Here is an 18,125-nt window from a genome sequence, read left to right as displayed (position 1 = left end):
AATGCCGGCTAAAAAGTGCCATGCAAATGACTGTTCTCACTTTCTGGTGACACTGTAAATAAGAAGTGGGCAGCATTATCTCCCTTAAATGTAAACAAACTTGTTTGTCTTAGCAATTGGCTGAACAAGAACTGAGTGGACATGTAGGTTCTGAAGTTTTATATTGTTTGGTTTTGAGTGCAGTTATGTAACAAACAAAAAAAATCTACATTTGTAAGTTGCACTATCACAACAAAGAGATTGCATTACCGTACTTGTCTGACATGAACTGAAAAATACTATTTTTTTTATCATTTTTACAGTGTAGATATTTGTAATAAAAAATAATATACACTTTGATTTCAGTTACAACACAGAATACTATTTGAAAATGTAAAAAAACATCCAAAATATGTAATAAATTTAAATTGGTATTCTATTGTTTAACAGTGCCATTAAAACTGTGATTAATTTTTTTTGTTAATCACATGAGTTAACTGCGATTAATCAACAGCCCTACAATTTATGTAATAAATGATAAATCAGAACTTTAGATTAGCACTCCAAACTGTGGTTCTCTAACTTTTTCTATGATGTGGACCACATTTTAATGAGTCTCACGGACCTGCCCATCCCATTCCCAATTGTGCAGACCATCTTCCTTGCCATTCAGAATCATATAATATCCCTGCAGCAACTATGGCAATTGCCAATATCAAAAAGTAAGATCAGGAAAGAATATGAAGTGCTTTTAGCTGCATTTTACTGACACTTTAGCAACCGGGAATACAGATGGGAACCAGCAGTGTGTGACCTGACCACCAGCCAGTGGCTCATGCACCAGTTTTATTATTATTAATAATAATATTAAATATTCAAAAATATTCAATAATGTACAGAAGTGTCACTTGACCATCTACCTAGCCAGTGGGGAACCACTGATTTAAAGTATATTATAGTCTGCTGACAGCAAATGAATCTCAAAACTAGCAACTCGCCATGTAATAAGTTCAGATCAAGGCCAAACCTCTTCAGAACACTGGTCCCCAATGCTGGTAAACTTACCTGTACTGACACCTCATTCTTTTGAAACTGGTCTCACCCTTCCTTCCTTTAGACCCAATCCTACTCCTACTGAGGTCCATGGGTTGCAGAAAGAGGCCCATAATTGTTTGTATTGCACTCGTGTGTGTGGCAACTGTGTGCACTTTAACCTGCAATAAAGCTTGGGCACCTGAAACACCAGAGGAGAGCCGCCCAAGGCCCTTTGTGGGTTAGAAAGCATGCAGACACTGGGAGGTGGCAAGTAACTAGGACAGGGGTCCCCAACGCAGTGCCCGCGGGCGCAATGGCACCCACCAGGGCAGTTGTGTGCACCCGCAGGACATCGCGCCGCCAAAATGCCGCCGGAGAACCGTCCACCGTTTCTTGGCGGCATTTCAGCGGCGGGGTGTTTGGCACCCGCCACAGTCTTCTGGGAATAGGAATGTGCTATTCCCACAGAAAAGTTGGGGACCACTGAACTGGGAAGTAGAAAATACTGACTGGTATGCCAAAATCTTAGTCTGGCAAACTGACACAATTGCATTAAAGAGTTGGGACCCACTGCACTAACAGGAAAGTTTCTAGCCTAGGGACCTCATTTTATCTAAACAAAGAAAACAAAACAAAAAAAGCTGGAATAAAGGTATCAGAAAAATAAACTCAATAAATAATAGATCTCTGTCCTCCTCCATTTGCATTCTTTCTTAGTATCAAACATTTTAAAAATATAGCTTAGACCTAGTTTTCCATAATGTTTTTTATAAGAAAGGGAACTGTACTTACAATTTACCACAAAACAGCATTTTGAATTGTCCACCACCTGATAGACTGATTTAAAATTCATGTTGCAAGCCTAGATTAACCATTATACAAGAACTTCTAATAATATAGAAATAAATTAACCTTTTCATAAATGTTTCATCTGTAGTAACAAAATTTGCGTTGTTCTGAACCTTCCCCTGCCATTTCCTGTGTGGCAGTACTGTTGCAGAGAAAAACATGCAGACTCCTTTAAACACATTCTGATTCCTGAATAAAGCAAAGATGGATGAGCTCCTGCTTTATTTCTGTATTCCTTCCTCTCCTTTCCCCAGGTCTCTTCTTCACCTTCATACAGGGCAGGAATGCACTTAGTTTCAGCAGGCAGCAGAGGAATTACTTGCTACCCTTCAGAGCTTGTTATTTTTCTACTCACACCCACATCCTTCCACACAAACTTTTTCCTCACTGGGACTTTTAAGAGGCCTAGTAAAGGATTTTTCCATTTTTATTTTTGGTTATAGCTCTTTAAAACACTGCCACAAATTGCCTGTGCATTGTTATAATATTACATTAAAGGCAGCAGGGTCGGAATTTGTGTGCCAAGGAGTTTGCATCTTCCCAATGATCACTGTTAATACATTTGCCTTTGTGCAGCAGAAATACGTTCCCAGAAGGGAATAAAAATACACAGTCAGAACTGTATGAGGAAGTCTCACAATCCTGGAAACTGTCACAGCTGTCAAAATTGGCTGAGTGACAGAAATTGGCATAGTTTATTTGTGTCTAACACCATGCTGCATTTATGGTTTCTGCTCTGGATGACCAAATAATCAAGTTCTTGAGAAAGTGCTAGGTCTGTCATAGCTCAAAGATGGAATTGCATAGGTTCATAACAAACATATAGTGGTCTGATGGTCTGTTCACCTACATTTTTAATCCTGCCTCTCAAGCAACAGCTCAGACACACTTCTGAAATCCTCTATTTTTTTTTTGGCGGGTGTGTGACCCCCTGAGAACCGGTACTTTTTAAGCCTTGGTTTGACTGCACTGCATCCCCAGGAGAAGCCAACAAAGAAAACCTCCCCAGCCAACATTATCAGCTTTCAAACCAGCTGGCTAAATTTTGTATGGTCTTGAGCTGATCCCCAGCTGTCCTGACAGCCTCGCAAACCTTGCAGTATTGCTCATCCCAGAACGAAGTCATATGAACATCATATTTGTCCCTCCAAGCAAAGTACCGCCTGTAGAGGGGTTTGTTTTGGTCGAGGAATTTCAGGTAGATAGCTAACTTCCTAGGGCTGGGGAAGTCGTCGACGTGGATGAAGGAGTCGGGCGGGATAAAAAGCTCGTAGTTGGACCTGGAAGGGCCCAGAACGACAGGCACGGCGCTGGATTTGAAGGCGTTCCGCCACAGCTTCTCGGTGATGTAGTCGGGGTGCTGGGAGTTTTCAAAGGCCAGGTAGAACTTGTACTGGGAGATGGTCCTCACTCTGCTGCCCTCCTCCAGCACCAGGCCTTGTGCCCCATACACGTCGATGGGGACGTACTTCCTCAGCTGGTGGTAGTAGCGTACCCTGGCATGCGCCTCGTTCCAGTTGCTGATGACCCAGGCCACCAGCTTGGTCTTGCGGGGCAGGCTGAAGTGCGAGGGCGCCCGCCTGGCCCGGAGGTACCCGTAGGGCACGAAGATGTCCGAGTCCACCCGGTAGGACATGGTCCAGTTGAAGATGCCAGCCAGGTCCCTGAGCCCGGGCGAGTGCGAGGGGGACTCGAAGTTCATCCACACCCACCGCTGGGCCGGGGAGCGCTGCGGGGGGCCGGCGGGCAGCTGGCCCAGGCCGTGGAGGACGAGGTCCCGGTGGTGGAAGATCACAGCCTGCGCCTCCCGGTAGCGGCTGCGGTCGGCGCTGGGCCGGCAGCCGCTGATGTTGAAGCGCCGCTGGCAGTCGGTCATACGGCGGCGGTGGCCGAAGGGCTCCCACCACAGCAGCACGGTCACCTCCGGCGGGGGCCGCGTCCGGCCGGGCCACGCGTCCAGCGCCGGCAGCTCCGGCAGGCAGGCGTACAGGGCCAGCAGCGTGCAGCTCAGCCCGGCCGCCAGCAGCCGCCGCCGCCGCCTGCGGCGCAGCGCCCGGCTCCGGCCCGGGGGCCCAGCGGGGCCCGGCTCCATCGGGGGCAGCCGCCCGCGCCGCCTCCGCTCTGCCTCGGCAGCGCCCCGCGCCGCTGCTGCCGGGGAGCCGGGGACCGAAGCGACGGCGCGAGCATCCTGCAGCCGCCGCAATCCCTCCCGCCCCTAGGAGCGGCAGCCGGGGGAGGCTCCGAGCCACTCCCCGCCGGCCACGCTGTCCCCTCTCCTGCCGGGCCGGAGCTAGCAGCCCCGCCCAGCCGGGCCCCGGCCATTGGACCGCCGAGGAGCCCCGACCAACAGCTCCGTGCTAGAGCCTCAGCCGCTCCCCAGGTCCCGCCCCCCAGCAAGGAACAAACCACTCCCCAGGGACCCACCCCCTACCTGGCACAAGCCCCTCCCCGGGACCTTCACCCCTTCCCGGGGCACCCTCACTCCCCTAGGGACGCACTCCTCCCTGTGTAGGTACCACTCCCCGCAGTCCACGTATCTCTTCTTACCTCGTCCCTCCTGCCTCGCCTCCCCCTGCCCCCAGGTTATTTCTCATCCCTTAGCTCCTCCTTGCCTGTAAAGATACCATTCCTCCAAGCATCTCTTCCCCTACTTCTTACTTCCATCTAGGGTGCACAGATAGCAAGTGTGAAAAATCGGGACGGGTGTGTGTGTGTGTGTGTGGGGGGGGGGGGGGTAATAGGAGCCCATATTAAAAAAAAAGCCCCAAATATAGGGGACTGTCCCTATAAAATCGGGACATCTGGTCACCCTACTTCCATCCCTCCTCCTTCCCTTGTACAGTTCCCCGAGCAGCCCCACCGTCCCTCCCTGAGGTATGTTCCACTCCCGGCTGCTCATCCTTTCTGGGTTGATTTATCTGCAGCACCATCTTGCTGATGTGGCACAGCGTGGCTGAAGGCAGCATAAGGACAATGAACCTCCTTGTTCACTCTGGATCCTGCAGAGTAAAAGGAAATCCACTTCTTCCCTTCCACTGACTGCGTCAGGGAGTTGCATTTCAGGAAGGAGAGCCAGAGAAGACCAACACCCCCTGCTGTCCGCCTCCAAGCATAGGCATGAGGAGAGTGCACAGGGAACAGAATGTGAGGACACAGACCATGAGGACTGTGGGCAGACACAGGGCAGGATGGGGAGGGCACAGAGGCCACAATAAGCACAGTGAGGAAAGGGCCCAGTGAACACTCAGCATGAGGGTTGGAGGACTCTTGCTTCTTCATACACTTTCACTCATTCCTTATACTTCTTACTAGGCTCTCTCCTTCCAAGGGATCTGGAACAGCCTCCATGCTCCAAGTACTTTCCCTCCATCTTCTCCTTCAGATCACTCCTTCAAACCCACTTTGTTCCCAGAGCCACAGGCCTTGGCCCATCCAAATCCCCTTCTCACATTGCTTCTGTGTCAGGGGTTCTCAGACTTCTGTACTAGTGACCCCTTTCACACAGCAAGCCTCTGAGTGCGACCCCCCCTTATAAATTAAAACCTTTTTTTAATATTTAACACTAGTATTATAATTTTTTTTATATTTAACCGCCAGTTTGAGAACCCCAGCTCTATGTCTCCTTGTGTTTGAATCAGGTTGTTTTTCTGGGTTTGTCTGTAAACCCTGTGGGGCAGGCAGGGACATCCCCATTTTAACAAAGTGCTGTGTACAGCTTCGGTGCTTTGTAAACCTGAGAGCTATTTTATGGAAAGGTGAAGTTTCCAAATCTGACACTCTATTTTCATATCCAGTAGATATGTAGGGCCAACGTCATCTCTCATGTAAATCCACTGCATTCCAATGGTGACCCATAATTTAGATGAGAAGCTAGATTTTTATTACAAATAATAATAATAAATAATTTGATAACAGTAGCATCTAGATGCCCACCAGGTCAGGGCCCCATATGTACTGGGCACGGTGCAAATACCAAAAATGACAGTCCCTGCCACAAAGAGTTTAGGAGGATTTATGTCAGGATTATGTTAATCCAGGAAAAGGAAGAAGAGTTTATGTGTGGAGGTGTTCAAAGATTAGCTGGCATCATAGACAGCCTTCCAATTCCCTGTTCACAGCAGTTACAAAAATCGAAGCAACAGTAGCCCTGATATTCACTGTATATGTATAATAGTCTATCTGTGCTGGGTCCTTATTTGCAAAGATTTACACATTCTGTATAATATTTTCCTAACATAAAAAAACCACATATCTCACCAAACAAATATAAGATCATGTTTATTTTGCTAAATTTGTCACCACTATGGAAGTGGCTGGGGATTATTATTTTTGAAGTCTGATGTTTTAAATAGTTATTTTCTTCAGTTGTGGGTATCCAGGTTTTGCTAGTAACTGGAACATGTTAAAAGCAAATGTAGGTCCGAATCCTGCAGTGAGTTTTGCATTCAGTCTGTAATCCTCCTGCCCGTCAGAGTTGGCAGCAGCAAGGGCCAGGTTCAGTATCTAGGGGTTCCATTTCAATAACACAATGCTCAAGCCTCCACCCAATGACCTGGGACAATTACATACCACCCCCCTGGGTGCCTCTAAGAGGCAATACTTCCCCTCTTGCAAGCACAGAGTCTGAGTGTAGCAAAAGCCTTTTAATAAAGGAGGGAAACAATGTGGCATTATGTTGGGGAAACACCACAAACAGGATTCATAAACACCAACCATGAGCAAAAGACCCACCCCCAAGTAAGTTTGGCAGTGTCCTTTTCCCCTCAGGGTCTTAAGTCCAACAACCCAATAGTCACCCCCACACACACACACAGTTTCTGTCCTTGGTCAGTGCAGCTCCCTAGAGTTCAGAAGTTAATCTGCAGAGTTTACCTCCCAGCCTGGGTGGAAGTGGAGGAAGGTATGAGGGGCATCTTACATGCTCCGCTGCTTGGGTCAATGGCCAAGTGCCATGCCTCTCCATGGGGTTCTGCTGCAGTCTTCACCACCAGCCACACCTTTCCGTCAGCTGCCCTGCTATCCACTCCATGCCGCTCCGCCAGCCACCCAGCTATCTGCTCCGCTCTCTACTCCTCTAGCTACCCGGTTATCCACTCCACTCTCCGCACTAGCCATCCTGCTGTCCACTCACCAACTTGTCTTCATGGTCCCCCCACTTAACACAGCTCTCAGCAACTTCAAGCTGGTAGTAGGGGGAGCTTCAGTGCTGGTACACCACTAGCCCAAAGTAGGTCTAATGCTTAGATTAGTGATTTCAGCTCTGGAGCATGTAACAATACTCCTAATGGAGCCAAAATTAGCTCTGTTATTACTCCATAGAAAGAGAAGAGGTCAAAGTAGTGTTTAGGGCCCTTAGAAGAGATCCACACTACCAGATACACATACCTATCCCCAACCTTTCTTAATTCCCTAGGTTTTGAAACCCATGTCCCTTGCCTAGCAAGTACTACTTAGGTGAGGGCGAATCCCTCTGTCATAAAATGCCAAGTACAGTTCTACTTTCCCTGATTCACATAACCAGGATAACAACCCTTTATTACTCCTGCCCCAATAACAGAGAGACTGGGGATCCCACAGCAGTCAAAGTGACCATTTGGGGAAGCAGTCCATCATGGTAGGCAGGGTGGGTGTGCCCATGCAAACGAGATCAGCCCCTGAAGTCCTTTTCCACAGCTCACCACCAGATGTCAGGGTAGAGCTCATTCTGACTCTGCTTACAGATCAAGGAAGCTTTGGGCAGGCTCACTGAAGGATCAGCACAATAGTTATAAACGCTCAGCACAGTTCTCTTATCTGAAGTAAATAGCACTTTACCCTTATTCTAATGCAATCGTCCTTCTGCCAGGTGGTTAATTGCAGCAAAAAGGGATGGGTTCAATACATCTAGGTCCCCACTTGAGAAACTGGCTTGAACCCCCACCCAGAAATCTTGGGAAAACCAAAGACTCCCTGCTTGGGTTAGCCACTGGCACATATTCCAAAACTGTGTACAAACAGGAAAACCTTTATTATGGGAAAAGGAACATCGTCATAAACCCAGCAACAGAGTATGTATGTAAATAAAAAGTAAAATATCTCATCCCCAGCCTTCCAGTAACTTTGGCTATACTCTAACTCCTTTCCCATCAACCGGTGAGAATGTTGGATGGGTAGTGATCCCTTGACTGCACCACCTCACCCATCCACCAAACCCTGCTCACAGTTTGGATCACACAGGTAACCAGCACCACGAACGGCACGCACAAGTCAATGCAGAGCACTGAGCACATGTATTATGTGCTCACTTCGGCCTAACTGGCTTAAAGAGAGGATGACCATATTCTGCTCTAACAGAAGAGTCCAATTGATATAAAAGGGCTACTTTATTGCTAACGATTCTTTCATTCAGCCATTTTTGCTTGATAATTTGTGAAAACCTGGCCTCACTGAAGTAAGAAAACTCCATTGACATCAATGGGGCAAGGAAGTTGTCCATTATATTTATTATAATGGCTATGATCATAATTCTTATGGCTTTCAATAGTATAATTTCTAGCAGTGATGTCAGATGCTATGGAAAGTTCAGCTACATAATTTTTTGTTCATCTGGCTCCACTTGGCACATCAAGTTTTTATTTTTGTAGCTTGTGGGGGTGCTTCTATGTTAAGCATATTATGATTTGATCATACAAAGCCCAATCCTACACATAGTGAAGTCAGTCAGTATTTTGTCATTGCTTTAGAATTTCTAAAGTACTTTGGGATCCCTCGAAATGTAAGTTGCTATATGTTAAATATTATTAACAAATATGAAAATAAATATAATGTAAATTCCAACTCTTCTGTCTGTGTTCCATTGATATAAGATATTGTTTCTCCCACTGATTGTACACAGCTTCCCCTTTTCATAGTCTTATCTATTTTAAAGGTAAAATGGTTTGTTTTCTCTTTGGGGATTAGTAGTACCATTTGGCTAATTATTTTTGATTTTTTGCAGTCTTACATTGAGTCTTCAGCAACAGATCTGAAATCACACCTAAAAGCCAAATAAACAAGTAGGAAAAACAGCTGCAATACACTTTGAGCCTGATTCTGTCCTTACATTGATGTAAAGCAAGTGCAATGCTATCCAAAACTGTGGAGTTATTCTGGTTTAAACGAGGTCAAAATCAGGCCTCTTGTATTCACATACACCAGCTAAAGCTCTATTATCTTGTATACAGGAGCAAGCTATTATAAATATCTACATCAAGTTGTTACCAGTAGCTAAAGATTTGAAAATATAATATGGATATCACCTTATTATTTGACTTCCTATTATGACAAAAATAAGACCAATCTGAAGTAGAAGATGGATCTTAAATTGTTTTTTAGTATTATTGCAGTGTAGTAAGAGCACTTCCACGGTAATGTCCTGCTGTTAAAAAGACTTACACGTGCTTAGTTTTACATATTGTACATAGTCCATTAGAAATTATATTTCTAATAACAGACTTAGTACAGATGGGGATACAAGTAGCGTTAACTTGGATCATGGCACATATCAGGATAACACGGAATTAAATCACGGAAAAAGTAGCTGAAAATGCTGTATGAAATGGAAGAATTGACACAGAAATACCCTTGTGTAAATGGGAATTCAAAAGCTTAGTACAGAAAAATATAAAAGGAATGGCAAGAAAATTAATGAAAAAAGAGGGAAAAGATTTTTTGAATTGAGGATAAAGATATATTTCAGGGCCTGGATAGGAACAATGAAGTGCTTTTGTTTAGAATACTAACTGGCTATTGTGGCTTAAACAAAAATCTTTTTCAAATAAGTAGACACAAAGATGGACTATGTGTGCACTCACTGTAAGGTGGAAGAAACAGTGGATCACCTTTCATGGGTATGTAAAGGCTTTGATGAAGAAAGGGAAAAGCTTTCAGAGGAATTCAAACATCTTAAGGTAACAAAAAATTACATTATGTTATTTAATAAAAATGTTGGGGAAATGGGGTAATACTAGAAATTGGTTGTTGCATTACCTGAAGGGCACAGGGTCGACTGAGAAAAAATAAACCGTTAAGTATTTAGGAATTATAGTTGATGGTGGCTGTTGACTACTCAGCCAAATCTGCTTCCCCATTAAAAAAAGAAAAAGAAAGAAAAGTTGTCTCAGCAACTGATTGCTCCTGCTCCTGCTCCAGCATCAGCTCCTGCTCCTTCTCCAGCAACAGACCCTGCTTGTGCCTGCTGTACCCACCCATTCCTTAGTTCCTGCTCCGCTCCTGACCTGCTTCTGGCTCCTGCTTCACCCCCTCTTTGCTCCCAGTTCTTACCGTGCTCCTGCTCCATGCTCATCCTTGCCTGGCCTCCCGCTCCTGCCCTTATGCCTCACTTCTGACCATAGGTTACCAGTCTTGGCTCTGACCCCCAGCTTGGGCTTTTGACTCCAACTCTGGCTTGACCCTTGGCTCTGGCATTTGGTATCTGACCCCAGCTCCAACTCTCAGCTTCGATTTCTGACTCTGGCTCAACCCCTGGCTCTGGTGATCAGCAATTGACTCTGGTGCTTGTCCTTCAACTCCATTCCCTGACCTGGATGTGTGCTTCATCCACTAGACCACCTACATCTCAGAGCCTAACAACTTCTACCTCTTCCACAAACACCAGAAATTTGAGAGACAGCATAATGGTCTCTTTTAAGCACAGTTAATAATTATCATAATAATTAATAATAGTACCTTGCACTTTTAAAGTGTCTTGCCTTTGACAGTCTAACAGCATGTTGTAAATGTGGACTAGTTAAGCCTGGGAGGCAGGTCTTATAATTCCCACTTTGCAGGTGGGGAAACTGAAGCTCAAGAAAGTTGAGTGACTTGCCATAGAAAGAATCAATGTCATTGCCAGGGTTAGAAGTCAGGAGTTTTTGTCTCTCACTCCTGTGCTCACACCACTGGGTCACCTTTTTTTTTTTCTTTTTTTTTAAATTCTTCACTTCCTTTATAGAGAAGGAGTACACAATTTGGACAAAATTCTGCATGTCAGCTCCCCTATGCCTGATCCTTTCCTGGTATAAGGGATTTTATTCCAGCCGTGTCACTTGGACCTGCTTCCCTGCTGCTGGAGTAGGAGGAATGAAGTAATTTTACCTCTGTATCTGGTACTGTGCCCCTGGAACTGCTGGAACACTGTGTCCAGTTCTGGTGCCCGCAATTCAAGCAGGCTGTTGATAAATTAGAGAGGGTTCAGAGAAGAGCCACAAGGCTGATTAAAGGATTAGAAAACCTGCCTTATAGTAACAGACTCAACAAGCTCAGGCTGTTTATCTTTCCCAAGGGAAGGTAAGAGGTGACTTTATTACAGTCTGTAAGTACCTCCTTGGAGAACAAATATTTGATAATGGGCTCTTCAATCTAGCAGACAAAGCTATAACACGATCAATGGCTGGAAGCTGAAACTAGACAAATTCTGACATGAAATAAGGTGCACATTTTTAACAGTGAGGGTCACGGGAACAATTTATCAAGGGTTATGGTGGATTCTCTATCATCGGCAACTTTTAAATCAAGATTGGATGTTTTTTGTGAAAGCTATGCTGTAGTTCCAACAGGCACTAATTCAAGGACGTCTTATGGCTTGAGTAACACAGGAGGTCAGACTACATGAACACAGTGGTCCCTTTTGTCTTTATAATGTATAAATCAGGGCCAGGTGGCTCAGACTCTAAGAGCTGTAACCAGCCCCCTGCGCTGCCCCTCCCCCCGCACCTGAGTGGAGGTCAGACAGGGTGAAGAATCTGCCTCTCATGGTATGTCTACACTGCAATTAAAAACCTGCCTCTGGCCTGTGCCAGCTGACTTGGGCTTGTAGGACTCCAACTAAAGGGCTGTTTAATTGCAGTATGAAGAGCTTAAATTCGGGCTGCAGCTGGGGCTCGAGGACCCTGCGAGTTGGGGGGGAGGTGGCAGAGCTCAGATTGCAGCCCAAGTCAAATGTCTACAGTGCAGTTAACAGCCCCATAGCCCAAGCTCTGCATGCCTGAGTCAGCTGGCACAGGCCAGTCCCGGGTGTCTAATTGCAGTGTAGACATACCCTTAGTTTCTCTGGGTGGGGAGACTGGAAACTCTGCAACGCTATCCTTAGCCATGGTTCTTCTACACAAACATAGGGTCTTATACAGCAGTCCTGCTTTTTCTTTACTTGGGCAAAACGCCCATAGATGTCAATGGCAAATATGCCCTAATAAGAACTGAGTAATATTCCAGGATTGGGCCCTTAAGCCATAAAGGCATTGTAAAGCAAAACATGTTTGCTTCTTTTGTTGCAGTTTCTAACACCAGCAAATGTTTTTGCCCAAGAGCTGCCCAGCTGGCCTCTTCACCTTCTCTGACTCACTGTCTTCTTTAGCACTTGACGTTTATTTAGGTCTAAATTCTTTCTAAATTTATCAACTGTCTCAAAGCACCAGTTTAAAAAGGCACCGGAAGATGGTGATGTATTTCGAATCCCAAACTACTGAGCCAGATACTGTAGTGCAGTGGGAGACCTTGCAGAGTTTTTTTAAAAACAGAAATGAGTATTTTCACAGAATGGCAGGACTCCATTTTCCTGCATATAAATATTTCTGGGTCAGATTTTCAAATCCTTTCCCCACAAATAGTACTGAAGGGAGTGTTTGCAGAGTATGGCATTACTCAGTGTGAAAAAGTGGGTCAAATCCAGCCCTAAGTGAATTATATGCCATTTGCTGGTGTAATGTTTAAACATAGATGTAATTTGATTACATACGGCGTATTATTTGATTAATGTAATCAATTTGGTTGAAGGAATAAACAATTCTGAAAAGTAACTGTGGCTAAAAGATTAAATCCATGGTCCTTATATGCAGTAAAGGTAGTGTCAATGTGCACCTGTATTCTAGTAGGCAATAGCCCCATGTGCGTTTGAGTAGGGTAGAATTAATCTTTGCAGAGGGCGGTGTAAAGTTAATATTGCCAGGTGAGGTTGCAGTAATGCACAGATGTGTTGACCACACCCTGATCTGCAAACCCTGCCCCAGAATGCCTCTGTGCTTTCTGGTGCAGAAGATGTGTTAAGGTCAGAGCTAAAGCTGGAGCAAAAAACTTTCATCTCAAAGATTCCAAACTGCTCTCAGGTTTTGTGACACACACACAGAGGCAGCAGTGAGCTGGAGCTGGTTTGCACCGGTTCGCTGGAACCAGTTGTTAAATTTAGAAGCCCTTGTAGAACTGGTTGTCCCAGTTCAGCTGTCAAAGCTTTTGACACGGTCTCCCACAGTATTCTTGTCAGCAAGTTAAGGAAGTATGGGCTGGATGAATGCACTATAAGGTGGGTAGAAAGCTGGCTAGATTGTCGGGCTCAACGGGTAGCGATCAATGGCTCCATGTCTAGTTGGCAGCCGGTATCAAGTGGAGTGCCCCAAGGGTCGGTCCTGGGGCCGGTTTTGTTCAATATCTTCATAAATGATCTGGAGGATGGTGTGGATTGCACTCTCAGCAAATTTGCGGATGATACTAAACTGGGAGGAGTGGTAGATACGCTGGAGGGGAGGGATAGGATACAGAAGGACCTAGACAAATTGGAGGATTGGGCCAAAAGAAATCTGATGAGGTTCAATAAGGATAAGTGCAGGGTCCTGCACTTAGGATGGAAGAATCCAATGCACCGCTACAAACTAGGGACCGAATGGCTAGGCAGCAGTTCTGCGGAAAAGGACCTAGGGGTGACAGTGGACGAGAAGCTGGATATGAGTCAGCAGTGTGCCCTTGTTGCCAAGAAGGCCAATGGCATTTTGGGATGTATAAGTAGGGGCATAGCGAGCAGATCGAGGGACGTGATCGTTCCCCTCTATTCGACATTGGTGAGGCCTCATCTGGAGTACTGTGTCCAGTTTTGGGCCCCACACTACAAGAAGGATGTGGATAAATTGGAGAGAGTCCAGCGAAGGGCAACAAAAATGATTAGGGGTCTAGAACACATGATTTATGAGGAGAGGCTGAGGGAGCTGGGATTGTTTAGCCTGCAGAAGAGAAGAATGAGGGGGGATTTGATAGCTGCTTTCAACTACCTGAAAGGGGGTTCCAAAGAGGATGGCTCTAGACTGTTCTCAATGGTAGCAGATGACAGAACGAGGAGTAATGGTCTCAAGTTGCAGTGGGGGAGGTTTAGATTGGATATTAGGAAAAACTTTTTCACTAAGAGGGTGGTGAAACACTGGAATGCGTTACCTAGGGAGGTGGTAGAATCTCCTTCCTTAGAGGTTTTTAAGGTCAGGCTTGACAAAGCCCTGGCTGGGATGATTTAACTGGGAATTGGTCCTGCTTTGAGCAGGGGGTTGGACTAGATGACTTCCTGAGGTCCCTTCCAACCCTGATATTCTATGATTCTATGTTTGGGCGGGAAGCCTGGGAGGCCTGAGAAGCAAGCGGTGGTTTCGTGCTCAGGCCCAGGGAGGTGGAGGCGGAGTGGAGGTGAGCTGGGGCAGGGCGCGGGGCGGGATGGGAAGCTGCCGGTGGGTGCTCTGCACCTGCCAAATTTTCCCTGTGGGTGCTCCAGGGCTGGAACACCCATGGAGTTGGCGCCTAAGGCGCCACTTTTGATGTGATCAGTGGGGGGAGCAGCCACTCCCCCTGCTCCCCCCCAGCTATGCTACCCCGCCCCTAGGAGCCAGAGGGACCTGCCGGATGCTTCCTGGGAGCTGCCCCAGGTAAGCACCACCGGGACTCCCCACCTCGCCCCCTAGCAGGTCCCTCTGGCTTGTAGGAGCAGGGTGGGCACCCACTACGGTGGCCCACGAGACCCTCCTGCCCAGTTCTGGGGGCAGTCAGGGGACAGGGGAGGGGGGTGGATAGGGCAAGGTTCCCGGGTGGGTGGGGGTGGGCCACGACCCCCTCGTGGGGTGAAGAGGGAACCAGTTGTTAAGATTTTGGCAGCTTATCACTGCATAGAGGCACCAGACAGCCACAATATGACTTGTGGATGTCTGTTAGTTCTTTTATGATACAGTATCCCATCTTGAATCTTTGGTTAGAAGCAATTCTTGGAACACTTGGTTATGAGACTTGGGTTTATAAATCCAGAGACAAAGAATAATTCTTCACAACCAAGATTTCTCCCCATCTTAAAGTCCCATATGCTATTAACTAAGGGAAAAGTTTAAAAAGACTAAGAGCTGCGATTCTGCAACTGGCTCCACTCAGATGGATCCTTGCACTGACACTGGGCCTCACTGCAGTCAGTGAGTTTCCATACAGGTGCAAGGATCCACCCTTACAGAACTGCAGGATGGGGCTATAGCTCCAAGTAAGATATTAAACTTACTCATAGACTGCCGCAACTGCTAAAACCACACTATGCTTAACTCTACTCCTACTCATGACAAGATGGAGGAGGAAATACTTGGAAGAAAGACAAAAAGACAATGACTTTTATGCTTTTATTTATGTAATTCAACACTCTTAATCAGCAACAACCATTTCATAGGGAGGTGTTTCCGTTAATATTTCGTCTTTGATTTCTTGATATGTTGATTTTGGATCTCTTTTGTGTTAGTAGTTAAAATATATTTCGTGACTTTGAAAGACAAAAGTCAATATATCAGCATTTGTAAATCTTATCAACACTTACCAAAAACAAGAAGAGTTCTTTGGGTTTTTTAATAGTAGGATTGTTTAGTTTGGAAATGGCAGGAGAGAGACAGGAGAGCTATATAACAGAGAAGGCCAGTTGGACAATCCTTTTAACCCTGTCCCAGAATAAAAGAACAAAACAACAGTTTATAAAATTAAAAGATAAACACAATCCATGCAGATAAAGGGAAATATTTTTGTGTGCAAGTACTTTGAACTCACAGTTGTGGAATATTATTGAAGCAAACAGTTTAATAAGCTGCAAATGAATGATTAGACACATAACTAAGGATAGTGTCTGTGTGTATATTAGCCTTGACAACAGTTCAAGAGAAATCAATCCTCAAGCTTCTAGGGAAAAAATGTTCAGTGGACAGGATCAAGAAGAAATTTGCTCCATGGTTCTACAGTTGTGCAGGTACCGTATGAGGCTTTTCATCTGCCTCTGAAACTCCTGGTACAAACTACTTTCACAGCTAGGACACCAGACTAGATGGACACAACTAGAGAGAGTGTGAAAGGAAATTGCTGTGCTCCCTGTAGTCAATTTTATACCATCTTCATCGCAGCAAGGTTGAGCTACTTTTAATGAGACTTAGGCTTCATAGGGTATGTCTACACTGTGATAAAAGACCCACAGTACGGCTGACTAGGGTTTACCGGGCTCAGTCTGCACGGCTATAAAACTGCAGTGTAGACATTCAGGCTCAGGCTGGAGCCTGGGAAGGGGTAGAGTCTCAGAACCTGGGCTCCACCCTGAGCCCAAATGCTAACACTGCAGTTTCATAGCCCCACAGCCTGAGTCAGCTGACCTGGGCTCTGACACTCAGTGCCACGGGTTTTTTATTGCAGTGTAGGCATTCCTAATGCCTCAAGTGACTCCCAGGTCAGGTAGACAGATGTGCTGGCTGTGCTTGAGCGAGCATGCTGAAAATAGCGGTGTGGCTGTTGTGGCATGGGTGACTGCATGGACATTGATTTTGTCACCCGTGGACTAAATTTATCCATTGCTTCCACACACACACACCCCTGACAGTTTTCTATTTACAACAGTTTGTTTTGTTGTGGCATGCCCGAACTGTACAGCCCGGCATATTAAAAGGGAAGGCAAAAAGGTTCTTACTTTAAACACCCCCAGCCCAGCTCTGTAAGAATGTGTACATTTCTAGTAAAAATTTCATTTTATATGTTTATTTCACTGTTGTTTGTGCTTCCCAGTCTCCATTTTGAGTTCCACATGGTGGTGGTGGCCAGGATGCTGGAGTGTAATCCGCCATTAGTGGATGCATGCTGCTGCCTATGGCTTGCAATACATTTTGCATTGGGTCATAAGCCAGAAATCCGTCCCATCCCTATACAGTATTAATAACAACAAACATGGGGTCAGAAACTGACCAGGCTCAGGGGTTAATTCTGCCCCTTGTGTTTCTGATGCTGGTTCTGCAGTGGACAGCTCCTCCAGGGACAGGTGGTGGGGGACCAAAAACCTGCTCTGAATAGGGACCCAGAATGTATTGAGGCTGCTCTAGTGGCAGAGCCTCCTCGGGGACCAGTGTGAGTACAAGAGTCACTTCGGCAGCCTTATCTGATGCTCGTTGTCTCCCCTCCAGTCCTATATTGGATTCAGGGGTGAGAAGGTCACTGTCCCGGCTGACCAGGCTGTTGTGAAGCCCTGCTGGCTCTGCGCTCGGCACAGTACCCAGCACCCAGTAAAACTCCTTGTAAAAGTTCCCAGCGGTGCAGTTCTCATCCCTGGTTTTCCTATAGTTGGTCTTGAGCCACTTAATCTGCTCCCTGCACTGGTCACTGGTCCAGTGAATCCCAAATGCTGCCAGCTTCTTCGCTATTAGCTGATCTGCATGGTCATTCCTTTGCTAAAGTCAAAGTGCTTACTTACCACACACCAGAGATTAACCGAAGTCTGGCCATGTTCCCATGACCGCTTAGCAGTGTGCTTGGTGAAGGATTTCTTCATGTCAGTGGCCATTACAAACGCAGGGGAAGGTTTATTCTGCGTGCAGCTCAGCAGTCAAAACAAAATGGAAGGGTTAAATGCTGAACAGCTGTACTTGAACCATGGGGTTGCTTCAGTTTCCAGGGAGTCGATTGGCCAGTCTTGGGATAGAAGGGACACTAGCCCATGGGATTGTGGGATAGCATTGGTGACTCTCAGGACCTAAGACAGGGGGCCCAGGCTGAGCTGTGTTCACACTGCAAAATGATGGAGTTCGGGCCTGTGCCTCGGCGGGACTCTGTCTCAAACCCTCTACCTCTCAGGGTCCTGGGCTCAAGTTAGACCCATCAATGGCTATTAGCCAGGATAGGCAGGGATGGTGTCCCTAGCCTCTGTTTGCCAGAAGCTGAGAATGGGCGACAGGGGATGGATCACTTGATGATTGCCTGTCCTGTTCATTCCCTCTGGGGCACCTGGCATTGACCACTGTCGGAAGACAGGGTACTGGGCTAGATGGACCTTTGGTCTGACCCAGTGTGGCTGCTCTTATGTCCTTATGTTAAATAGATTGAGCGTAGATGGAAGTGGGGTTTGGGCTTGAGCCTGAATCTGAGCCTGGGCTTACATTGCAGTGTGGCTACACCCTTTTATGCTTTTGAAAATGTTACCCATGGTAAATAACCATGCTCTAAGT

The 18,125-nt window shown here is 46.2% G+C and overlaps 1 protein-coding gene across 1 annotated transcript; it reads right to left on the bottom strand.

Annotated features, from left to right (window-relative positions):
* Positions 1 to 421: 421 nt before the first annotated feature.
* On the bottom strand, positions 422 to 4,165 carry FUT4 (fucosyltransferase 4). The gene has a single exon (XM_084640206.1). The coding sequence runs from the start codon at positions 3,953 to 3,955 to the stop codon at positions 2,882 to 2,884; it is 1,074 nt and encodes a 357-aa protein (XP_084496332.1). The 5' UTR covers positions 3,956 to 4,165; the 3' UTR covers positions 422 to 2,881.
* Between the last annotated feature and the right edge of the window lie 13,960 nt (positions 4,166 to 18,125).

Source organism: Lepidochelys olivacea (genome assembly GCF_965140295.1).
Source record: "Lepidochelys olivacea isolate rLepOli2 genome assembly, chromosome: 1".
NCBI classification, from domain to species: Eukaryota; Metazoa; Chordata; order Testudines; family Cheloniidae; genus Lepidochelys; species Lepidochelys olivacea.
This window is presented reverse-complemented; position numbering and strand designations above follow the sequence as displayed.

Coding starts and splice junctions, on each gene's coding strand:
- FUT4 (XM_084640206.1), bottom strand. CDS start 3,955: ATGGAGCCGGGCCCCGCTGGGCCCCCGGGCCGGAGCCGGGCGCTGCGC.